Raw genomic sequence first — 19868 nt, 5'->3', positions numbered from 1 at the left:
TTATTTTAGAAACAAGTGTAAAAAATAAAAGTCTAACTAATTACTATCAAACACCATTTTGGTGACTGAAGAAAATATTATCATTCAATGATAACTGCTGTTCAATTTAAAAGAAAGCATTTGGAAACATACTTGCTTTCTAGTTGGTTTGTAGTGTTGCTGACAGCATCTCTCAGTATGCCATTTTCCTGCTTCAAGTGAGCTATCTCAGCCTCCATCTGCTCACGAACTTGCTGGAACTAAAATTATTTTACACACACAAAACTTAGAAAACAATGATTGCCAAAGCTAATCTCAAAGAAACTTTATTATGATGAAAAGGCAAAAAGCATCAATAGAATGAAGTCTGGACATCCTTCTCAAATAAACATATATAAATTTAATCTACTAAATTTCATCTATTAAAATCATGAAAATGGATAACATTATCAAAATAAACAGTAAGAATTAAACCTTCTAAAAAGTTGAAAGAAAAGAGGTAAAAATAAGAACAAGAGACAAAAGGCCCCTTAGGCCAAAACCTTAGGAGTTTATCCTTCATTATCATTTTTCCTCTCTCTCCACTCCATCGTCAAGCCCTATGTATATTAGCTCTTTTTTATTAAACGCACCCCTTCATTATCAACATCTAACTTAAGATTCTTGTTCTCTGCCTTGGATTCCTGCAAAAGCCTTCCAACTATCCCTTGTTCCATTCACTACACTACACTCTCCACACTATGCAAGAGTAGTCATTTAAAATACTAATATAGGAGTTCCCATTGTGGCTCAGAGGGTTAAGAACCTGACTAGTATCCATGAGGATGCAGGTTCGATCCCTGGCCTCACTCAGTGAGTTAAGGATCCGGCATTGCTGCAAGCTGAACTATAGGTTGCAGATGCAGCTAGGATCTTGGTGTTGCTATGGTGTAGGCTGGCAGCTGCAGCTCTGATGCAACCCCTAGCCTGGGAACTTTCATATGCCACAGGTGCAGCCCTAAAAAGAAAAAAGAAAAAAAAAGAAAAAGAAAATACTAATATAATCACACTGATGAGTTCCTTAAACTCCTTCACTGGCTCCCCAGTCTTTGGGTATAAAAGGCTCTTTAAAACAAAACCTCTACTTATTTCTCTAGCTCTCTTCATTCCAGCTCTGATTCCCAAATATCATAACTCTTACTGTATTTCTCACAAACTGGTATCACTAGGCAACCTGTATTGAAAACACCTGGAATGCATATTCATTGAAAAAGCTCAATCCTAGGGTCCAAAAGGGACCTACTGAACCATCATCTCTTGAGACGGAAAGGAATTACATCAAGCAATAAGCCAGTGTCCACTCCTTCACTCTCTTTCTTGACGATTCCTAATTGTTTCAAAAGATTCAACACAGTCTGCATATCATTTCTAACACATCTTCCCCACCTCTCATCTCCATTGTTTCAAAGAGCCCAACGCTTATGTCTATTGTAGTAGAGTATTTACTTGTCAACTTTCGGCCTCCCAACCTAGAAAAGTTGCCTACTTAAGGACAGGGAATGAGTTTGGCCATCTGTACCAAAGTCTAAGACAGGGCACTTAAAAGTTTGCTAATTAAATGAATGCAAATATTTATTCTGTATTCAAGAATGAAAATATACCTTCATCTGCATCTGTTGAGTCTCTTGATAATTGACATGCATTTTGTTTTGAAACACATTATGTTCCTTTTCTAATGTTCCAATCCGATCTTTCATCCTTGCTATAACCACATTGCTTCTTTCTTTCTCTGCCAGCATTTCCTAGAAGAGTAAACCAGAACAAAATTATGAAAAACTCGTTATTAAAACAGTAAGAACATGACTATACTAAGAAAACATTTTTAACATCAGCAAAAATAATATCAGTAAAACAATCATGAATTCTGAAATAAGTACTTGCTTAAAAAGCAAAGTCAAAGTTTTTGTTTTTGTTTTTTTTGTCTTTTGCATCTTACCTGCTCTTTACACCAATTCCCTTAATAAACACTTGGCTGCTTTATTTACTTGTATTTCAAATGCACTTTCTGGTCAAAGAGTTAAAGGGCTGAACATGGAATAAATCCTGCATTCTAACTTGAAAATAAGGAAGAACATTTTTTAAAACAAAAACAGTCAAAGTCTCCATTATTTGCAGTTATCAGCTCTCTTTTAGAGTAAAGAAAAGGCAAAACAAGAAGAAAGAAAAACCCTCAAAGAGAAGAGTCTCTTTCCTAGGAAAAGAGATATGGATAAGATATGTTTATAGCAAAATGGAAGCTTGGAATAGGGAAAGTAAAACTCAGAAAGTTTTATCTTCCCAAGTCAAACCTTGTGTTGCAAGTACTGTGAACTCCTAGAACAAATATTAATTTTCAAAGTGCAAGAAGGCAAGCAACTTTAAAGTCATCTGCAGGTATACTCAGTCCAATCCTTCTGCTCTAAGAAACTGACAAACCAAAATTTTCATTTAAATTGATGATTGCCCATAAGACTTAATTCATTTACATTTACTAATTGTGTTACTGATGTACATGATACACTTAGTAAAAAAAGGATACCCATCTTACGTATACAGCTCAATAAATTATACAAAAGCAGATCATTTCTTTTTTAATTTTTAAAATAATCAGAATTGTATAGCTACAGAACATTAAAGTTTCTGATCTTAAAAAAACATGCTTGGGAATTCCCATTGTGGTGCAGCAGAAATGAATCCAACTAGTATCCATGAGAATGCAGGTTTGATCCTGGCCTCATGGTTTAGGCCAGCAGCTGTAGCTCCAGTTCAATCCCTTAGCCTGGGAACTTCCAGATGCCACGGGTCTGGTCCTAAAAAAAAAGAAAGAAAGAAACATGCTTATTTTAGCAACAACTTTAATCTTAATCTAAGTTTTCCACTAACTTTTTTAATCTATCTCAAATTCTCAAATTCACATAAAAGATTTTATATTCAAATGAGGCCATTCTCATAAAGGTCATCAAGTAGCTACATGAATGATACTAAAATAAGCCTCATTTACTCTGCTATATTGAACACCTAGAAGAAACAAGCACTAGAGGAGAAATGAGACATTTACTACAGAATTCAACTCTGTTCTCAATCTACATGATTTTTCAAATTAACTGACATAGAACATTAATTTCAGATACACAAGTCAATATTCATATTTATTACTAAACCATCACAATAAGTCTAATTAACATCCTCAACACACAATTACAATTTTTTTTCTTGTGATATTTTAAGATCTACTCTCTTAGCAACTTTCAAATATACAATACAGTGTTTTGTGTTTTGTGGGGTTTTTTTGTCTTTTTAGGGCCATGCCCACAGCATATGGAGGTTCCCAGGCTAGGCTACCGTACGTAGGGTACCTATACCACAGCCACAGCCACAGCAATGCCGGATCCAAGCCACGTCTGTGACTACACCACAGCTCACGGCAACGCCAAAGCCTTAACACACTGAGTGAGATGAGGAATCAAACCTGCGTCCTCATAGATGCTAGTCAGATTCATTTCCACTGAGCCACGATGGGAACTCCACAATACAGTATTAATAACTATACTCACCATGTTGTACATCACACCCCCCAGACTTACTTTATAACTGGAAGTTTGTATTTTTACATTTTTTAAGGTTCTTTTATTTTTTATGGCTGCACCTGCAGCATATGCAAGTTCTCAGGCCAGAGGTCAAATCGGAGCTGCGGCCTAGGCCATAGCCACAGCAACACTAGATCCGAGCCGCACTTATGACCTACACTGCAGACTGTGGCAACGCCGGATTCTCAACCCACTAAATGAGGCCAAGGATCAACCTCGCATCCTCACAGAGACAACCTTGGGTCCTGAACCTGCCGAGCCACAATGGGAACTCTAGGTCTTCTAACCTCTCAGAGAAAAAAAGGATTAATGAAATTCATTGATTAGAAATTACAAATATCACAAAATGTCATGAGTCAATTATCTATTTAAGAGTTTCAAATTTATCTTATAAATTTGATTTAAGCAAGATCCACACTGAGTTTTAAGTTTCAAATAATTCTATGTCAGAACCAAATGAAACATGCTCCCAGTGTTCAAATGCTTCCATTATTCTGAAACTGGTATAACTATAAGTACTGTTATTTTAAATTCACAATTCAACTGTAGGCTATAATAACATGGAAGAGTGAGACAACCCCCCCATACCACCTCCTACACTCTAAAAGAAAAGCACTTTCAGAGTTCCTGTCGTGGCTCAGTGGTTAACAAATCCGACTAGGAACCATAAGGTTGCAGGTTCAATCCTGGCCTTGCTCAGTGGGTTAAGGATCTGGCGTTGCCATGAGCTGTGGTGTAGGTCGCAGACACAGCTTGGATCTAGTATTGCTGTGGCTCTGGCGTAGGCTGGCGGCTACAGCTCCAATTAGACCCCTGGCCTGGGAACCTGCATATGCCGCTAGCACGATCCTAGAAAAAGACAAAAGGACAAAAAAAAAGATTAAAAATTTTTTTTAAAAAAAGAAAAGCACTTTCATTGGGTATAAATTCATTACACAAATTAATCAGGAATTACAACTTCTAAAATCCTTTGGTATATCCAATTCAGAAAGAATAACCCTCTGAGAGAGTGGCATGCTGTGCCCCCTCCCACATATCTTGCCCATTCTCTTCTGTCTGGATATTCCTGAGTTAAATATATTTCTACTGGTCATAGGAATGCCTCTGCTAATCTGTATTCTCTTTAGATTAAACCTGATACAGATGTATATAACTGGACTCAAGAATGTGGTTGGAAATGCAAGTAATCTGTAATTAAAAATCAGAAACATAACACCTAGCTTGGATTAAAAAAAAAAAAAAAAAAAAAAAAAAAAGAACAACCCTTAAACACAAGAGTCTTCACCTGGGTTAACTGCTTACACCGATCCTTCATAGCAGCAGCATCTTCCTTCACAGCAGCAAGTAACTTGTCTTTTTCTTGAAGCTGATGTACAAGTGCAGTTAACTCTCCTTTATTTGACTACAATTGAGAATTCAATACAGAATTAGTTAACAATGGCTAATGAAAATTATGGAAATGAACTGACTTTTTCTTAGGCCAATGGAGAGTTTGCTATTATGTTTAAAGTAGAATGACTGCCAAATACTGATCACTGATATATCATTCAGACATTACTGTATCACTATATATTCTTATATATATAATAGGACACATATCAATCAAGAAAGATATTTTTACTAAGAATTATACAACTTCTATTTTTAAGCACAGAGTCAAGAGAGTAACCTCTTACTTCTCCTAAAAGATCAAAACAGGAGTATGAAATTAAAATGCAAACTGAGGAGTTCCCATCATGGCTCAGTGGTCAACGAATCTGACTAGGAACCATGAGGTTGTGGGTTCGATCCCTGGCCTTGCTCAGTGGGCTAAGGATCCAGCGTTGCTGTGAGCTGTGGTGTAGGTCACAGACGCAGCTCAGATTCCGCGGTGCTGAGGCTCTGTCATAGGCCGGCAGCTACAGCTCTGATTAGATCCCTAGCCTGGGAACCTCCAAATGCTGCAGGAGTGGCCCTAGAAAATGCAAAAAGACAAAAAAAATAATAATAATAAAATGCAAACTGAACCAAAGTGAAACAATCATCTGTCATGTCAAACAAAAACATCACAAACGCCTGCTAAAAGTAGTGATCAAACAAATGCTTGATAATTCTGTCAGAATATATGCAAGAATACAGAGGTGTCATGGAACACAGCTCTCTGAAGTTAAAAGGCATATGATGAAAGGTAAAACCAACAATCCCCAATTTGACATCAGGAATAAGTCCAAATATAGGAGTTTTCTTGGTAGAATGTCACAAGAAGCCAAACAAGTAGGAACGAAGAAGAAATCATATAGATAAACGTTACTCTAAGAGAACAGCTAGTCAGGGAGAAAGAGTTAAGTTAGATTCTCTACAGTGGGACCCTCTGTAGTAAAAATTTTTTATCTGAAAAGAAGAAAGGCTAAAAGAGCTCATTTTCTCATATAACCTAAGGAAAACAGTTGGCCTTGGCCCTTCATTATCAATCTCTGGCACAGAGATGATCCAAGAGGAACACACCTCGTTGGAAGAGGAGTATTAATGAAAAAGAAATAAAACAGGGTCTATGTAAGACATGAGAAAGGAAGGAAAAAAATAAGAGGAAAAATGCCACATGGAGAAAAATAACCTAGAAAAAGATTGTCAAGAACAGAGGAAAATGTGCTTTTAAAAAAATACCACCATGACTTTTTAAAGTCTAATATAGCAATGATTTCTGGAAAAACAAGAGCACAGAACAGAGCTCAGAGGAAATAACTCGGAGAAAAGATTAAGACCACAGAATGAGATGAAATATGAGCTGGCAAAACTCAACGTAGAAGTAAAAGCAATACCATTTCAGAAGTACAATCCAATTAGAAGTAGCAAACAGAAAAAGACATGTTACTGAAAACACAGTAGGAGACAAAGTTCAGAGTGAAGAGAAGTTAAAAAAAAAAAAAGTGGGAATAAACCAAATGCTTTTATTTTTTTAGGACCAAAATATGAACGATAAAGACAACAGGCAAAGAAGACCCAACATATGTTTAATTGATACCCATCATTTCAATTCCTCTAAGGGAATACTGAATCTCATGACTGAAAAGACATGCTTTGTCCAAGAGAATACTGATAGGAGTCAATGCAAAGTCACATTATAACAAAAATTCTGTGACTTCAAAGAAGCTGAATGCCTTGATGTTTATACAGTAGGGTGGGCACTGGAAAGGTCCAATAAATAATAAAAACTTGGTTGATTACCTAAAAGGATGTTTTTATTGTGAGTATACTTTGACAAAAATACATGAAAAGAATGCAAAATTCAGGCTAGTCTAGGACTTCTATCCAGAAATATGGATGTAGAGAATGGTAAAGCAAACATGACAAATTCTCAAGGAAAGAAAGTGCAATCCAGAAACATTATACCCTAGCAAATTATCACTCAAGTATAAAGACAAAAAAGAAGCATTTTAACTGGTCAGAATTTGGAAATACATTTTCCATAAACCCTTTTTGTTTTTTTTTTTTTGTTTTTTTTTTTTTTTGTCTTTTCGCTATTTCTTGGGCCGCTCCCGCGGCATATGGAGGTTCCCAGGCTAGGGGTCGAATCGGAGCTGTAGCCACCGGCCTATGCCAGAGCCACAGCAACGCGGGATCCGAGCCGCGTCTGCAACCTACACCACAGCTCACGGCAACGCCGGATCGTTAACCCACTGAGCAAGGGCAGGGATCGAACCCGCAACCTCATGGTTCCTAGTCGGATTCGTTAACCACTGCGCCACGACGGGAACTCCTCCATAAACCCTTTTTGAAAAAGTTCCCCTGAAAAAAACAATTTCAGCCAACAAGTGGTGAATACGGAAGCGGAAGCTTATGGCAAAAGAACTAGTATCAAGTTTGAATTTATTAAGCTATAGAATTAAGACTAAAACAAACATAAAAATTATAGCCACAAAACAAATATTAAATATTGTAGCTGATCAACAAATGCTATAGTTAACAAAAATAGGGAAGGAAAAGAGAAGGTAGGAAAAATTTTAAATAGGCAGACTTCCTCCTGACAAACACCATGGGGTCAGAACAGTTAATGAGTTGGAAAAAAAGACTCAAATAATTAAGGCAAATATATCTAAAGGCCAACACAGGGAGTTCCCACTGTGGCTTAGCAGGTTACAAATCTGGCTAGCATCCATGAGGACGCAGGTTCAATCTTTGGCCCCATTCAGTGGGTAAAGGATCTGGCATTGCTGTAGCTGTGGCGTAGGCCTGCAGCTGCAGCTCCGATTCAACCCCTAGCCTAGGAACTTCCATAGGCCACAAGTACAGGCTTAAAAAGAGGAAGTAAGGAAGGAAAGAAGGAAGGGAGCATGGAAGGCAGGCAGGCAGGCACGCAGGCCAGCTGGCCAACACAAAGAAATTAATAACCAACTAAAACTATCAAATACTAATAATTACATTGAGTTAACATCTTTGAGCAATTACTACATGCTAAGAGCTCTAAGCATCTACTATGCATTATCTCATTTAATTCTCAAAACCTTGTTATCATTCCCATTTTAGAGATAAAGAAACCGAGAAACTGAGGTTAAGTAATTTACTTAAAGCCACAAAGCTAAAAGTGGCAGAGTCCAGAATTGAATGCACAAAATCTGACTCTAAAGCCCTACACTCTAAATATAAAACAGAATTGTCTTATAGTTTAAACAACAAAGCCATGTGTGTATATACACACAACGTGACATCTCCTTTCCGACTGTGCAATCCCTTCTAGCTTTTACTGTTTTCCCCTTCCCATCTAAGCTTATTCAAAGTGGAAAGTGTCACCTTTCCCATTCATTCATCACTTATTTACAGCCTAGTATTCCAAGGAAAGTCTTTCACCAAGGATATCAAATCCATTTTTTCAACCCTTATTCTCCTTCACTGCTCTAAAGCATGTTGTTGTTGACTTTTCCCACTGCCCCTGAACCCTCTACCCTCTCCAAGCATCTGTAATTCCACTGTCGCCTGATGTTTCTCTACTCAGTGTCCTTTTGGTGCTCTTTCTGAACTTTAAATGTTGGTGCTTCTCAAGGTTCATTCTTAAACTTGTATTACCACTTCCCACATCCTCTCTGGTCTAATATACATCCACCATATATATTGATGATAGTGGATTCCTTTCCTAAATTACTCCCATTACAATCTATTTTCAACTTCAGAGAAATAGAAAAAAATAACTGTGAAATGATTACATCAACTTAAATGCTCCAAAGAATGCCTACAACTTCCTGAAATTTTTCACAATCCTCTACTCTCTCTTCCTCTGCAAAGTGTTCATAAATACCATTGCCACCACAATCTAACCAGTTACTCCAGAGCATTCATTCTAGATTCTTCTTTAGCCACCATATCTAATCAGTTAGCAAGCCCTCTAACTCCTCTACCTCTATCCAATACCTATGCTTATGCTCCTGCATTTATCTTCCCCCTTTCTCTGAAGTGCTCTTTATTAAATGTGGGGATTCATTTATATCTGAAACTTTGAAATCTATTAAAAGGTCTGACCAAGACTCAATTTCCATGACAGGAAAATGGAGAAATTAAACTTACCTAGTTTATCCCTGATATAGGAGATCTACAAGGGCACTGAGTCCCTGCAGATAAGAATAGAACCACTCCATAAGAAACCAAGAACAAGATTTTAATCAAAAGTCAAAAAGTTCCAAGGAAAAGGAAAAAATGTAAAGTTTCAAAATAATCACTCTATTTCAAAATCTTTAACAGTCCCCATCTTCTTCCTTGGCCTGCCTAATATAGATATCAAGGGGAATCTAATTTACTACTCAGTCTCTAGAATTCAAAGCTGTCTCAAGCAATAAAATGACTACTCTTGTATCCATAAACCACGGCCAACAGCCTTAGTCAGAAGAGAAACTTGAAAGCAATTAATTTTAAAAAGTAGTCATTTCATACAGGAAGAAGCATAATAACTTCACCCGGAGATTTTTCCCTGCTAGAAGATTTTTGCAATCCTCACAAATAACTAAGAACCCTTAAGATATAAACTTACCCAAATAAAATAAAATAAATCAAAAGACAAATTCTTCAAACAGCCACAGCAACATGGGATCTGAGCCACATCAGCTACCTATACCTCAGCTCATGGCAATGCTGGATCCTGGACCCACTGAGCAAGGCCAGGGATAGAACCTGCATCCTCAAGGATACTGGTCAGATTCATTTCCGCTGCACCACAACAGGAACTCCCAAGAAAGTTTCTTACAAGAGAATAATCTGACTTTGTATCCAAAGTCAGAAAGTTATCACACTTACTCTGATGACCCTTGAACACCCTGTTTACTCTGAGCCATTGCTTGGCACCACATGGAGACTGTCCAACAAGCATACTGCATCAGAAAGTGCCAAAGATTTGTATAACACATTGTCAAGAGATACTTAGGAGTATGGACAGACTTATAACACTACAACGAATGCTACGACAAAGTCATTCAGGCTGTTATAAGAAAGAATAGCAAGGAGAATAATTTAGACAGGAATTCAGATTGGCCTCATATGAGGAAATGATATTTAAATGGAGACTTGAAGGAGAAATTAGCCAAAGGAAGAGTTAGGGAATAGGGGCTTGGGTAGTTTTAGGACAGTCCAGAAAGAAGAAATCATTTGGTATGCTTTAATGAGAAGAGAGGAAAAATGTCATGAGATAAGGCTGTAGAGAATGATAGACAAAGGCCTTCTAAGGATCTGGATTATGTTCTATGTGCAAAGAGAAAGACACCAAAAGGTTTTTAAAGCAGGGAGTAATATAACCTGATTTACCTCTTAAAACTTGCCTTGCAGTTGTATAGAAAAAAAACAGATTAGAAGGCTATGAGGAAATGCAGAAACATCAACTAAGAAATGAGAAGTGATAGCCTGGACTAGGGTGGTCTTTAAGTAAAAAAATGTAAGCCACTAAAGGTTTTAAAGCATAAAAGTGTGAGGTGTGTGTGTGTGTGTTTAGAATAAGGACAGTTAAGTCCACTATCTAATACTGAACACCAGATACCATGTCATCTTATCTTATACAAGTAACACCTAAATACTTGCTACCTTTCCCAATATAACAAAGTACACATGACAATATAGTGAGTATGACCCATTAAATATTAACTCCATGTGGATTTGTTTTTGTTTTCTCAAATTTTAGTTAATCATAGCAATGATTCTATTCAAATTATTTATTTTAGAAGGGGAGTATTACATAGACACACACACACAAGAAAAAGATTCCCAGGTGCTATGAATGATGTTATCTTCAGTCACAAAAACATTCCATGTTATCCAGAAATCACCTGACCTTGCCTTCAATACTTACGTTCAGAGCAAAGCAACTTAGCCAAGTGCCAAATAGCCTTAAAGTTATATAATCTTATTTATTATAAGCAATTCACTTTTGTCAAAACCTCAGATTACTCATACACACCTGACAGAACTAAATAAGTACAATGATTAGTACCTATACATGAAATAACTTCTTAAGGCAATCTAGAATTTTTAATGCTAAAGTGCTTTAGTATTTAAGTGATTAAGTGCTTTGGGGTGTGAAGGTTGGGAGTAGATTATAATTTCTTGCCCTAGCAGAAATCTTGCTCAGTGAATTTCTCATCACTGCTCTGAAATAGGCCCATAATCAAAAATATGCTTACTTTCTTTAAAGCATCCTGTATCACACCAGACTTCTCCTTTAGCAGGTCTACAATACAAAGGGCCTCATCTTCAGAAAACATCATAGTCTTCAAGGACAGAAGGAAATCTTTAAATTTTACTTCAGCATTTTCTTTAAAAAAAAAAAAAAAAAAAGGAATTAATATTTAAAAAGATACAAGAGAGTTCCCGTCTTGGCTCAGCGGTAATGAACATGACTAGTATCCATGAGGACACAGGTTTGATCCTTGGCCTCGCTCAGTGGGTTAAGGATCTGGCACTGCCACGAGCTGTGGTGTAGGTCGCAGACATGACTTGGATCCCACGTTGGGGTGGCTCTGGTGTAGGCCAGCAGCTACAGCTCCAATTGGACCCCTAGCCTGGGAACCCCCATTTGCCGTGGGTGAAAAAAAAAAAAAAAAAAAAAGATAGAAGCAAAGGTCAACAGCAAGAATTCTTGACTCAGACAGTCAATAACCAAGAGAAAATAGATTTACATTTCCGCTCAAGCAACAATGAATGTTCTGGTCAGAGGAAAAAGGTGTTTATCAAATTTAATATGGAATAATTACAGTAATTAAAAATTTGCTCAAACTGCACAATATTAAAATGCCAGTATACCTTTTAAAAAAAATCATTCAAATTTCTAGTATATGCTAGTTATCTCTATTAAATATGTTTAAAATAGCATTTAACCATAATACAACAGAGAAGCCAAATATTACAGATGAGAAAATAAGCTCAAAGACAATTGTAAAAAGGAAATTTGATTTTTACAAAGATCAAATGTATTCAAGCAATCCTGACATTTAAACAATCCAAACATCAACTATCTCCTGACTCACCACCTCAATTCCCCAGGGCTCCTATATCAGGCAATAGCTTCCACTTCTTAAAAGCAACTGCCACTCATTATACCCAAAGGAACACAGAGCTTCAAAAACTTCAGCTACACTCTAAGTTTAAAAAGGCGGTTGTGCACATGCACGGGAACAAGGGATATATACAAACTGTACTTTCAATTCAATTTTGATATGAACCTAAAACTGCACTAAAGGAAAAAAGTCTATTAAAAAATAATAAAAGGCAGTTGTGAATTAGCATAATTAAGTATAAGAAAGTTAACAAAGCTGTCAGAAAGCACAGAAAAAGCAGTAAAATGAAAATGGAGACCACTAAGGGACAATCCATGAATCATACATCTGTTATAAGGAAGAAAAAAAGGAAAGAGCCCATCAATATTTCTGCTCTTAAATGTCCAGTGACTTGAGAATAAGAAAGGATTTTTTTTTTTTTTTTTTTTTTTTTTGCTATTTCTTTGGGCCGCTTCCGCGGCATATGGAGGTTCCCAGGCTAGGGGTCTAATCAGAGCTGTAGCCACCGGCCTACGCCAGAGCCACAGCAATGCGGGATCCGAGCCACGTCTGCAACCTACACCACAGCTCACGGCAACGCCGGATCGTTAACCCACTGAGCAAGGGCAGGGACCGAACCCGCAACCTCATGGTTCCTAGTCGGATTCGTTAACCACTGCGCCACGACGGGAACTCCAAGAAAGGATTTATAGTCCAAACTTTGATGCCATTTTCTGAAAGTAAAAGGTATGCACCTTTCTAAGCTTGAAAATAGGCAGGTGGTATTGGCTGGTTTATAGACCGCCCCCCATCAGCAGCCCTTCTGGAGACCGTGGGGCTTATTCCATCCTCAGCTGGTTTACTAGCCTTCAGTGCCTTTTTTCTCTTTTTAAATCTCTTCCAGTAATATTATTTTAGCTCTTTTTTTTCTGAAAAATGGGTAGAGAGCATTCTTTTGCAGAAAGAAAGAAGAAAATGAAAATGAAAACCTGAGGTTTGGGAAGTTCCTGTTGTGGCTCAGTGGGGTACAAAACCCAACTAGGATCCATGCGGATGCGGGTTCCATCCCTGGCCTCGATCAGTGAGTTAAGGATCCAGCATTGCTGTGGGCTGTGGTGTAGGTCACAGATGCAGCTCAAATCCCAAGTTGCTGTGGCTGTGATGTAGGCCAGCACCTACAGCTCTGATTCGACTCCTAGCCTGGAAATTTCCATATGCCGCAGGTACAGCCCCAAAATGAAGAAAACAATTAAACAAAAAAACCCTAAGGTTTTTTTTACATTGAACATAAGTATATGTTGTTAGATATTTAATTTTTTTTTTTGGCCTTTTAGGGCCGCACTCATGGCATATGCACTACAGCTCATGGCAACACCTGATCCTTAACCCACAAAGCAAGGCCAGGGATTGAGCCCACAACCTCATGGTTCCTAGTCGGATTTGTTTCCACTGTGCCACAACAAGAACTCCTGTTGTTAGATATTTTAAATTAAATATTAAAATCCTGTACAATGGCTTAAACCCCACTTGTAAAGAGAGCTACAATGTACAGGGTTTTTTTAAGACAGCATCTGAGGATGACAGAAAGAATTTTGACAAAGGCAGTCTAAAGATACAAAGATTATATTATTATTAAATATTTATTTTTCAAGTAAAAAAAAAAAAAAAGAAAAAAAGAAAATTCTCAAAGACAATAATAGAAGGAGAAAAAGTCACCAAACAGCAAAGTAAACCTTAGGCAAGTCAAAGTCCAATGTTCAGCTCTACAAAGCAGACAAGGCTGGATTAGAAAGCTACCAATACATGTTTTACCACAAAGATTCTATTAGTCTTTTATGATTTATTGTTTCTATGAGAAAATGCACTCATTCCATCAGAACTCAAAAACGTTTTTTTTCAATACAACAGATTGTTACCTTTGTCGGTTTCAATCTTCAGTTTTTTAGCCCCCGTTTTCTGGATTCCTTCTACTTGGTCAGGTTTAATCAGATCAATAATCTCCCTCTTATCCACAACAGGATTTGAGTCAGCATTATCCATCAAAGGAATATAAGTTGTTGCATGAATAAGGGGTTCATCTACCAAGACTGCAATTTAAGTTCAACAAAATCATAATTACTCAGGGTTTTTTTAATAAAAGAGTAATTAAATAACATGTAAGCATACTTAAGGGTAATGATAAATACAGTTATTTTCAAATTTCTAATACCAGCTCAATTTGGCTTTAAATTCCTACTTCATCATTTAACAAGTCAAAACACTCTTCAAATTAAGCAATACCAGTTTAAATCATTTAGGTTATCTATGTGTACTACACATCTCTCTAGTATCTGAAAATTTCTTCTTATACAATCTTTACGTTTTAGTTCTTATGTTTCTCCTGGTTTAATTAAGAACCCATTCATAGTGAAGAAGAGCTCAAGAAAAAATATTTTAATTATGTATATTGGTACTTCACTGAACTCTTATTCCAACTGAAAATTCTTTTTTTTTTTCTTTTCTGTTTTTTTTTTTGTTTGTTTGGTTGGTTGGTTTCTTGTTGTTGTTGTTGTTGTTATTGTTTTGCTGCAACCACAGCATGTGGAAGTTCCAAGGCCAGGGATCTAATCCATGCTGCAGTGGTGACCCAAGCCCCAGCAGTGACAATGCTAAATTAACCTTAACCTACTGAACCACCAGAGAATTCCTCAATTGTTAATTTTTTTTTTTAATGGCCACGCCCATGGCATATGGACATTCCTGGGCCAGGGACTTAATCTGAGCCACAGCTGCAACCTACACCATAGCTGTAGCAACACTGGATTCTATAACCCACTGTGCCAGGCCAGGAATCAAACCCACCCATCCACAGCGATCCAAGCCGCTGCTACTGGATTCTTAACCCATTGCGCCAAAGTGGGAACTCCTCAACTTTTAATTCGTAATATTTTTTAACTTTCTAGATGTAAAAATTAGTCATTGTTCCTTGTAGATATCTTCTCACTTCCAATAGTTACATCTCTAATTTCCATGGCACATTTTATTACACTAGTTAAAACTTCCAGAACAACATTAATAGTAGAGGATGGAAGCCTCTTTACTTTGTTCCTAATTTTAATGGGAAGAACTCTGAATAGTGAAGTCTGTTATCTATTGGTTAGAGAAACACACTTAATACATTCATATGGAAGTCTCTATATATATCCTACTTTAGGAAAAAAAACCCAGAGAATTCCCTGGTGGCCTAGTAGGTTAGGAATCCAGCATTGTCACTGCTGTGGCTTGGGTCTCTGCGGTGGCATAGACTCAATCCCTGGCCCTGGGAACTTCACATGCAGTGGGCGTGGCCAAAACACACACACACACACACACACACACACACACACACACAAAACTTTAGGACACATACAGCTCTTTTTTTTTTTTGGCTGTGCCGTCAGCATGCAAAAGTTTCCAGGGATAGAATCCAAACCACAGCAGTGACAACACTGGATGCTTAAACCACTGAGCCCCACGAGTGACCTCCCATATAGTTCTTTTATTTAAAATCTCTAATAAATACTTAATATTATCAATATTTGTGGGCAATATTTTCCTACACCTGATTGCTTGATATATCTTAATTTTACTGCAAATGACAGAACTTTATCTTTTCCTTTTCCAATTTTACTACTTTCTAGCACTAGTTGATACCATAGCCCAATATTATAAAAATCACCATTTATATAAATTCCATAGCTAAGCCTTCCATGAACAATTCTAAACAAAAAACTGCTCCATCACTTTTAATTGGATGCTTCCCATATATACACACAAATTATGTTTAATAAATAATTAGGAATGTAGGGTAATGATAGATCTAGCTAATGTTCTCAAGAATAATCTTTAATAATGTTAAAAAGTACAAATATTTCAGGAATACTTTTCTTCTATGAGGTTGTATGTATTTACATTATTTTCAAAACTCAGTTAATAAGAATATTTATAAAGGAGTTCCCATTGCAGCTCAGAGAAAACAAATCTGACTAGTATCCACAAGGACTTGGTCTGATCCCTGGACTCGCTCAGTGGGTTAGGGATCCAGCATTGCCATGACCTGTGGTGCAGGTAGCAGATGTGGCTTAGACCCTGTGTTGCTGTGGCTGTGGTATGGGCCAGTGGCTGCAGATGTGATTGGACCCCTAGCCTGGGAACTTCCATATGCACATGTGGCCCTTAAAAAAAAAAAAGAGCAGTTCCCATCATGGCTCAGTGGTTAATGAACCCGACTAGTAACCAAAAGGTTTCAAGTTGGATCCCTGGCCTCGCTCAGCGGGTTAAGGATCTGGTGTTGCCATGAGCAGTGGTGTAGGCTGCAGACGTGGCTCAGATCCAGTGTTGCTGTGGCTGTGGCATAGGCTGGCAGCTGTAGCTCTGATTCGACTCCTAGCCTAGAACCTCCATATGCCACAGCTGCAGCCCTAAAAAGACAAAAGACAAAAAAAAAAAAAAAAAAAAAAAAAAAAAAGAATATTTATATGTGCTTTAACCTTTTTAAATTTCAGATAAAGTTCTTCACCACAAATTTATACCATGATCATCTGTCAAAGCACTACAAAACCATAAGGCTAAAGAGAACCCTCAACTTGTATTAGTATTAAAACTGTTATGGTACACATTAAGCTGGAAATTCAAGAACATGCGAAGTCTCTAGGGTCATTGCCCTAATGTACTTCTCTAGAATTAATATTTATAAAATACATATCTACACATTTCACCATTTTCAGTCTTTTGTTTCTTTGATGAAACTTTCTTCTTTCCTGATCCACTTTCTTGTTTAGTCTCTTGATGCAAGGGTAATGATTCTTGCTTTTTTGAAGGTGCCATAAGAGGTTCCACCTTTTTATCTGGATCATCTTTATTAAAAATAAGTGAAAAATCATCATAGCAAAAAACAAACATATCAGAAAAGATTCAAGTATTAATGAATATGTCCCAGAATGCTTAACCACCAAAATTTTAAACTCTTATATACAAGTCTCTATCATTACAGCTTTTTTCCTCTGCCACACCTGCTCTATAACTTCATCAAAGCTTCTACTACTTGCTCCTTCTTTTATATCCCATTTCTCAGCCACTCCTAGCCCTACTCAGCTTATAAAGCCATGGTTAAATTTCTTATCTTAAAAAATAAAACCCTTCCCACCACTGTAATCCCTAGCCTCCCACACCCATTTCCTTCTCACACTAACAAAACAATAGTCTGTACTTCCCTTTCTACCAATCATTTCTCAACTAATTGCAACCTGATTTTTATCTCTTCCACTATATCCATACAAGATTTTATTCAGGTTCCTAGTAACCCAAAAGCCACACTCTATCAATAAAATCCTTTAATCTTTTTTCGACTTCTCTTTAGCATCTCATGGTCTCATACTAATTGGTCTCTGACTCAAAATTCTTCCTCTCCATTATGCTAAGTGAAACAAGGCGGTTACAAAAAGACAAGTATTGCATGATTTCATTTAAACGAAGTACCTAGAGAAGTCAAATTCATAGACATAGAAAGTAGAATGGTGGTTTGCCAAGAACTACAAGGAGGGGAAAAATGGGGAATTAGTGCTTAAAAGGCTCTGAATTTCAGCTAGGAAAGAAGAAAAAGTTCTTAGGATGGCTGGTGGTGATGACTGCACAAGAATGTGAATATACTTAATGCCACAAAACGATACACTTAAAAATGGTTAAAACAGTAAATTTTGTTTTATATATATATATATATATATATATATATATATATATATATATTTTTTTTTTTTTTTTTAACCACAATAAGATAGATAAAATTTAAAATTCTCTCCTATCAGCTCCCATAATTCTTTCTTTATACTCAGAATATTCCTTTGCGGTCTCCTTTGTAAGCTGTTCCTACTGAGTATCTTATATGCTGGTATTCAGAGCTGTGTCCTCATTTTAAATACTTTCCTTGAATGATCTTATTTACTACATCCATGACATCAACTACTCCTGCCTTCACGCTTAAGGCTTCTGAATCTGTATTCTAGACTTACACCTCTGCACTTAATTTCCTATTACATCCTGAATTGCTCCCTATGTAAACTAGCCCCCATAGGCACCAGAAACACAAACTGAGAGCATTTTCCTCTCTATATATATCCATTCTTTTCCCATTGTTTCCTATCTTGTTCCTACCAACATCTACAAATCAAAGGTTGGCTAATATTTTCTAAAAAGGGCTAAATAGTAAATACTTTAGGTTTTGCAAGCTAAAGTATTTAGACTCTGTCACAACTGTTCACATGCTATGGCAGTATGAAAGCCAACCACAAACATATGTTAACACAGGAGTGTGGCTGTATTTAAAAAAACTTGATTTATGGACACAGCAGTTTGAATTTCATATAATATCCACATTTAACATAATATTATTCTTTTAATTTTTTTCAATCCATTGGAAATGTAAAAACCACTCTTGGCTCATGGGCCATAAAAAACTAAAAGCAGGCCAGGTTTGGCTCACAGGTGGCAGGTGGCCAAGCCTGACCTAACAGAGAACTTGGAAATCGTCTTTGACTCTGCTTTCTCCTTTATCTGCCATGTCTTATCCAATAGTTAGCCATGTCATTTTTGCTTTGTAGATCTCTCGAACCTACTATTTCTTGTCACTCCCATAGTTCAGTCCTTTAACTTTGGAAAACAATACACTCTTAACAAATCTACCTACATCAAACACTGCCCCATGAAACTTGTCTTCCCAAGTTATGTGCCAAAAATACCTTTCTAAAATGTAAATCTGACCACATAAACTAATTTGCTTAAAAATCTTCAACAATGGCTAAATTACATCATCCCAACACCTTAGCATTCTATACAAAAATCATTATGATCTAACCACTCTGTTATCTTTTCAGCTTTGTTTCCTACCACTGCCTACCACCTCCCATTTCATAGTTCAACAATACACTGTACTCTTATACTTTTATGCCTTTATGCATGATTTTTTGCCAGTGGGGAATGAGACCTGACTATTTGCTTGGTGAAGTGATTCATTCTGGAAGACTCAGCTCAGACACTGCCTCCTCTGTAAAGATTTTGAACCATGGTGCCCCATTAAGTACTAGTTGTTTTGGCTTCTGTACTACCTCTAGACTTTGTACTTCTCTTACGTAAGTCATGTTTCATTATTGGCTTACATACCTTTCTGTCCCCATTTCTCTCACTTCCCTAGTACCATGCTTGAGCATAGCTGGCAAGCAAATATTTAAAACCCAACATAACTTAATAATCCACAAGATATGAAAATAAATTAATGGCAAACACAAGTCTTTTCAAACAGAGCAAACTGTTCGCAGTTTCATCCATCATACCAATTCTCATGTCCTTTCTGTTGCACCAATTAACTTTTCTCCTTGGAATACTCTATCCTACCTTTCCCCAGTCACTAAGAAAAGCTAGCTAGTATTTATTCAACCTTTGAGATTTTAGGCATTACATGACATGCTCTAAATGGCTCACCTTACAACTGGTTTAGACATACACATCTCATTATACTAAAGTTTACATATTACAATAATTTGTTTGTGTTTACAGCCTGCATCTCACTACCTTGAAAATGCACTCTCCTAGTACCTAATATAATGCTTAGCATAAAAGAGAAGTATGGTAAATGTTTTCAAAATCAATCAAGGGTGAAAAGGATATCCTTAGGTTATCTTTAAGTCCTATCACACTGATTAGAAAGTACTGACTGAAATAAATATAAAAGTCTCTAAGTGCTGATATTTACAGGTCCTTAGTGATTTTACTAAAACAGTTAGATTTTATA

General features: G+C 36.9%; 1 protein-coding gene across 15 annotated transcripts in view; it reads right to left on the bottom strand.

The window, feature by feature from the left end:
• KTN1 (kinectin 1) overlaps positions 1-19868 on the bottom strand; it is a 109382-nt gene that overhangs the window by 56088 nt on the left and 33426 nt on the right. For 10 of the 15 annotated variants that reach the window (XM_021085523.1, XM_021085629.1, XM_021085751.1 and 7 more), the window contains 6 exon segments: positions 16804-16941; positions 13984-14154; positions 11216-11346; positions 4870-4986; positions 1620-1760; positions 133-239 (listed from right to left, as the gene is read on the bottom strand). In XM_021085523.1, the coding sequence (XP_020941182.1) occupies positions 133-239; positions 1620-1760; positions 4870-4986; positions 11216-11346; positions 13984-14154; positions 16804-16941 (805 nt within the window). 15 annotated transcript variants of the gene reach the window in all.

This window comes from Sus scrofa, chromosome 1, assembly GCF_000003025.6.
Source record: "Sus scrofa isolate TJ Tabasco breed Duroc chromosome 1, Sscrofa11.1, whole genome shotgun sequence".
In the NCBI taxonomy this organism is placed as follows: Eukaryota; Metazoa; Chordata; class Mammalia; order Artiodactyla; family Suidae; genus Sus; species Sus scrofa.
This window is presented reverse-complemented; position numbering and strand designations above follow the sequence as displayed.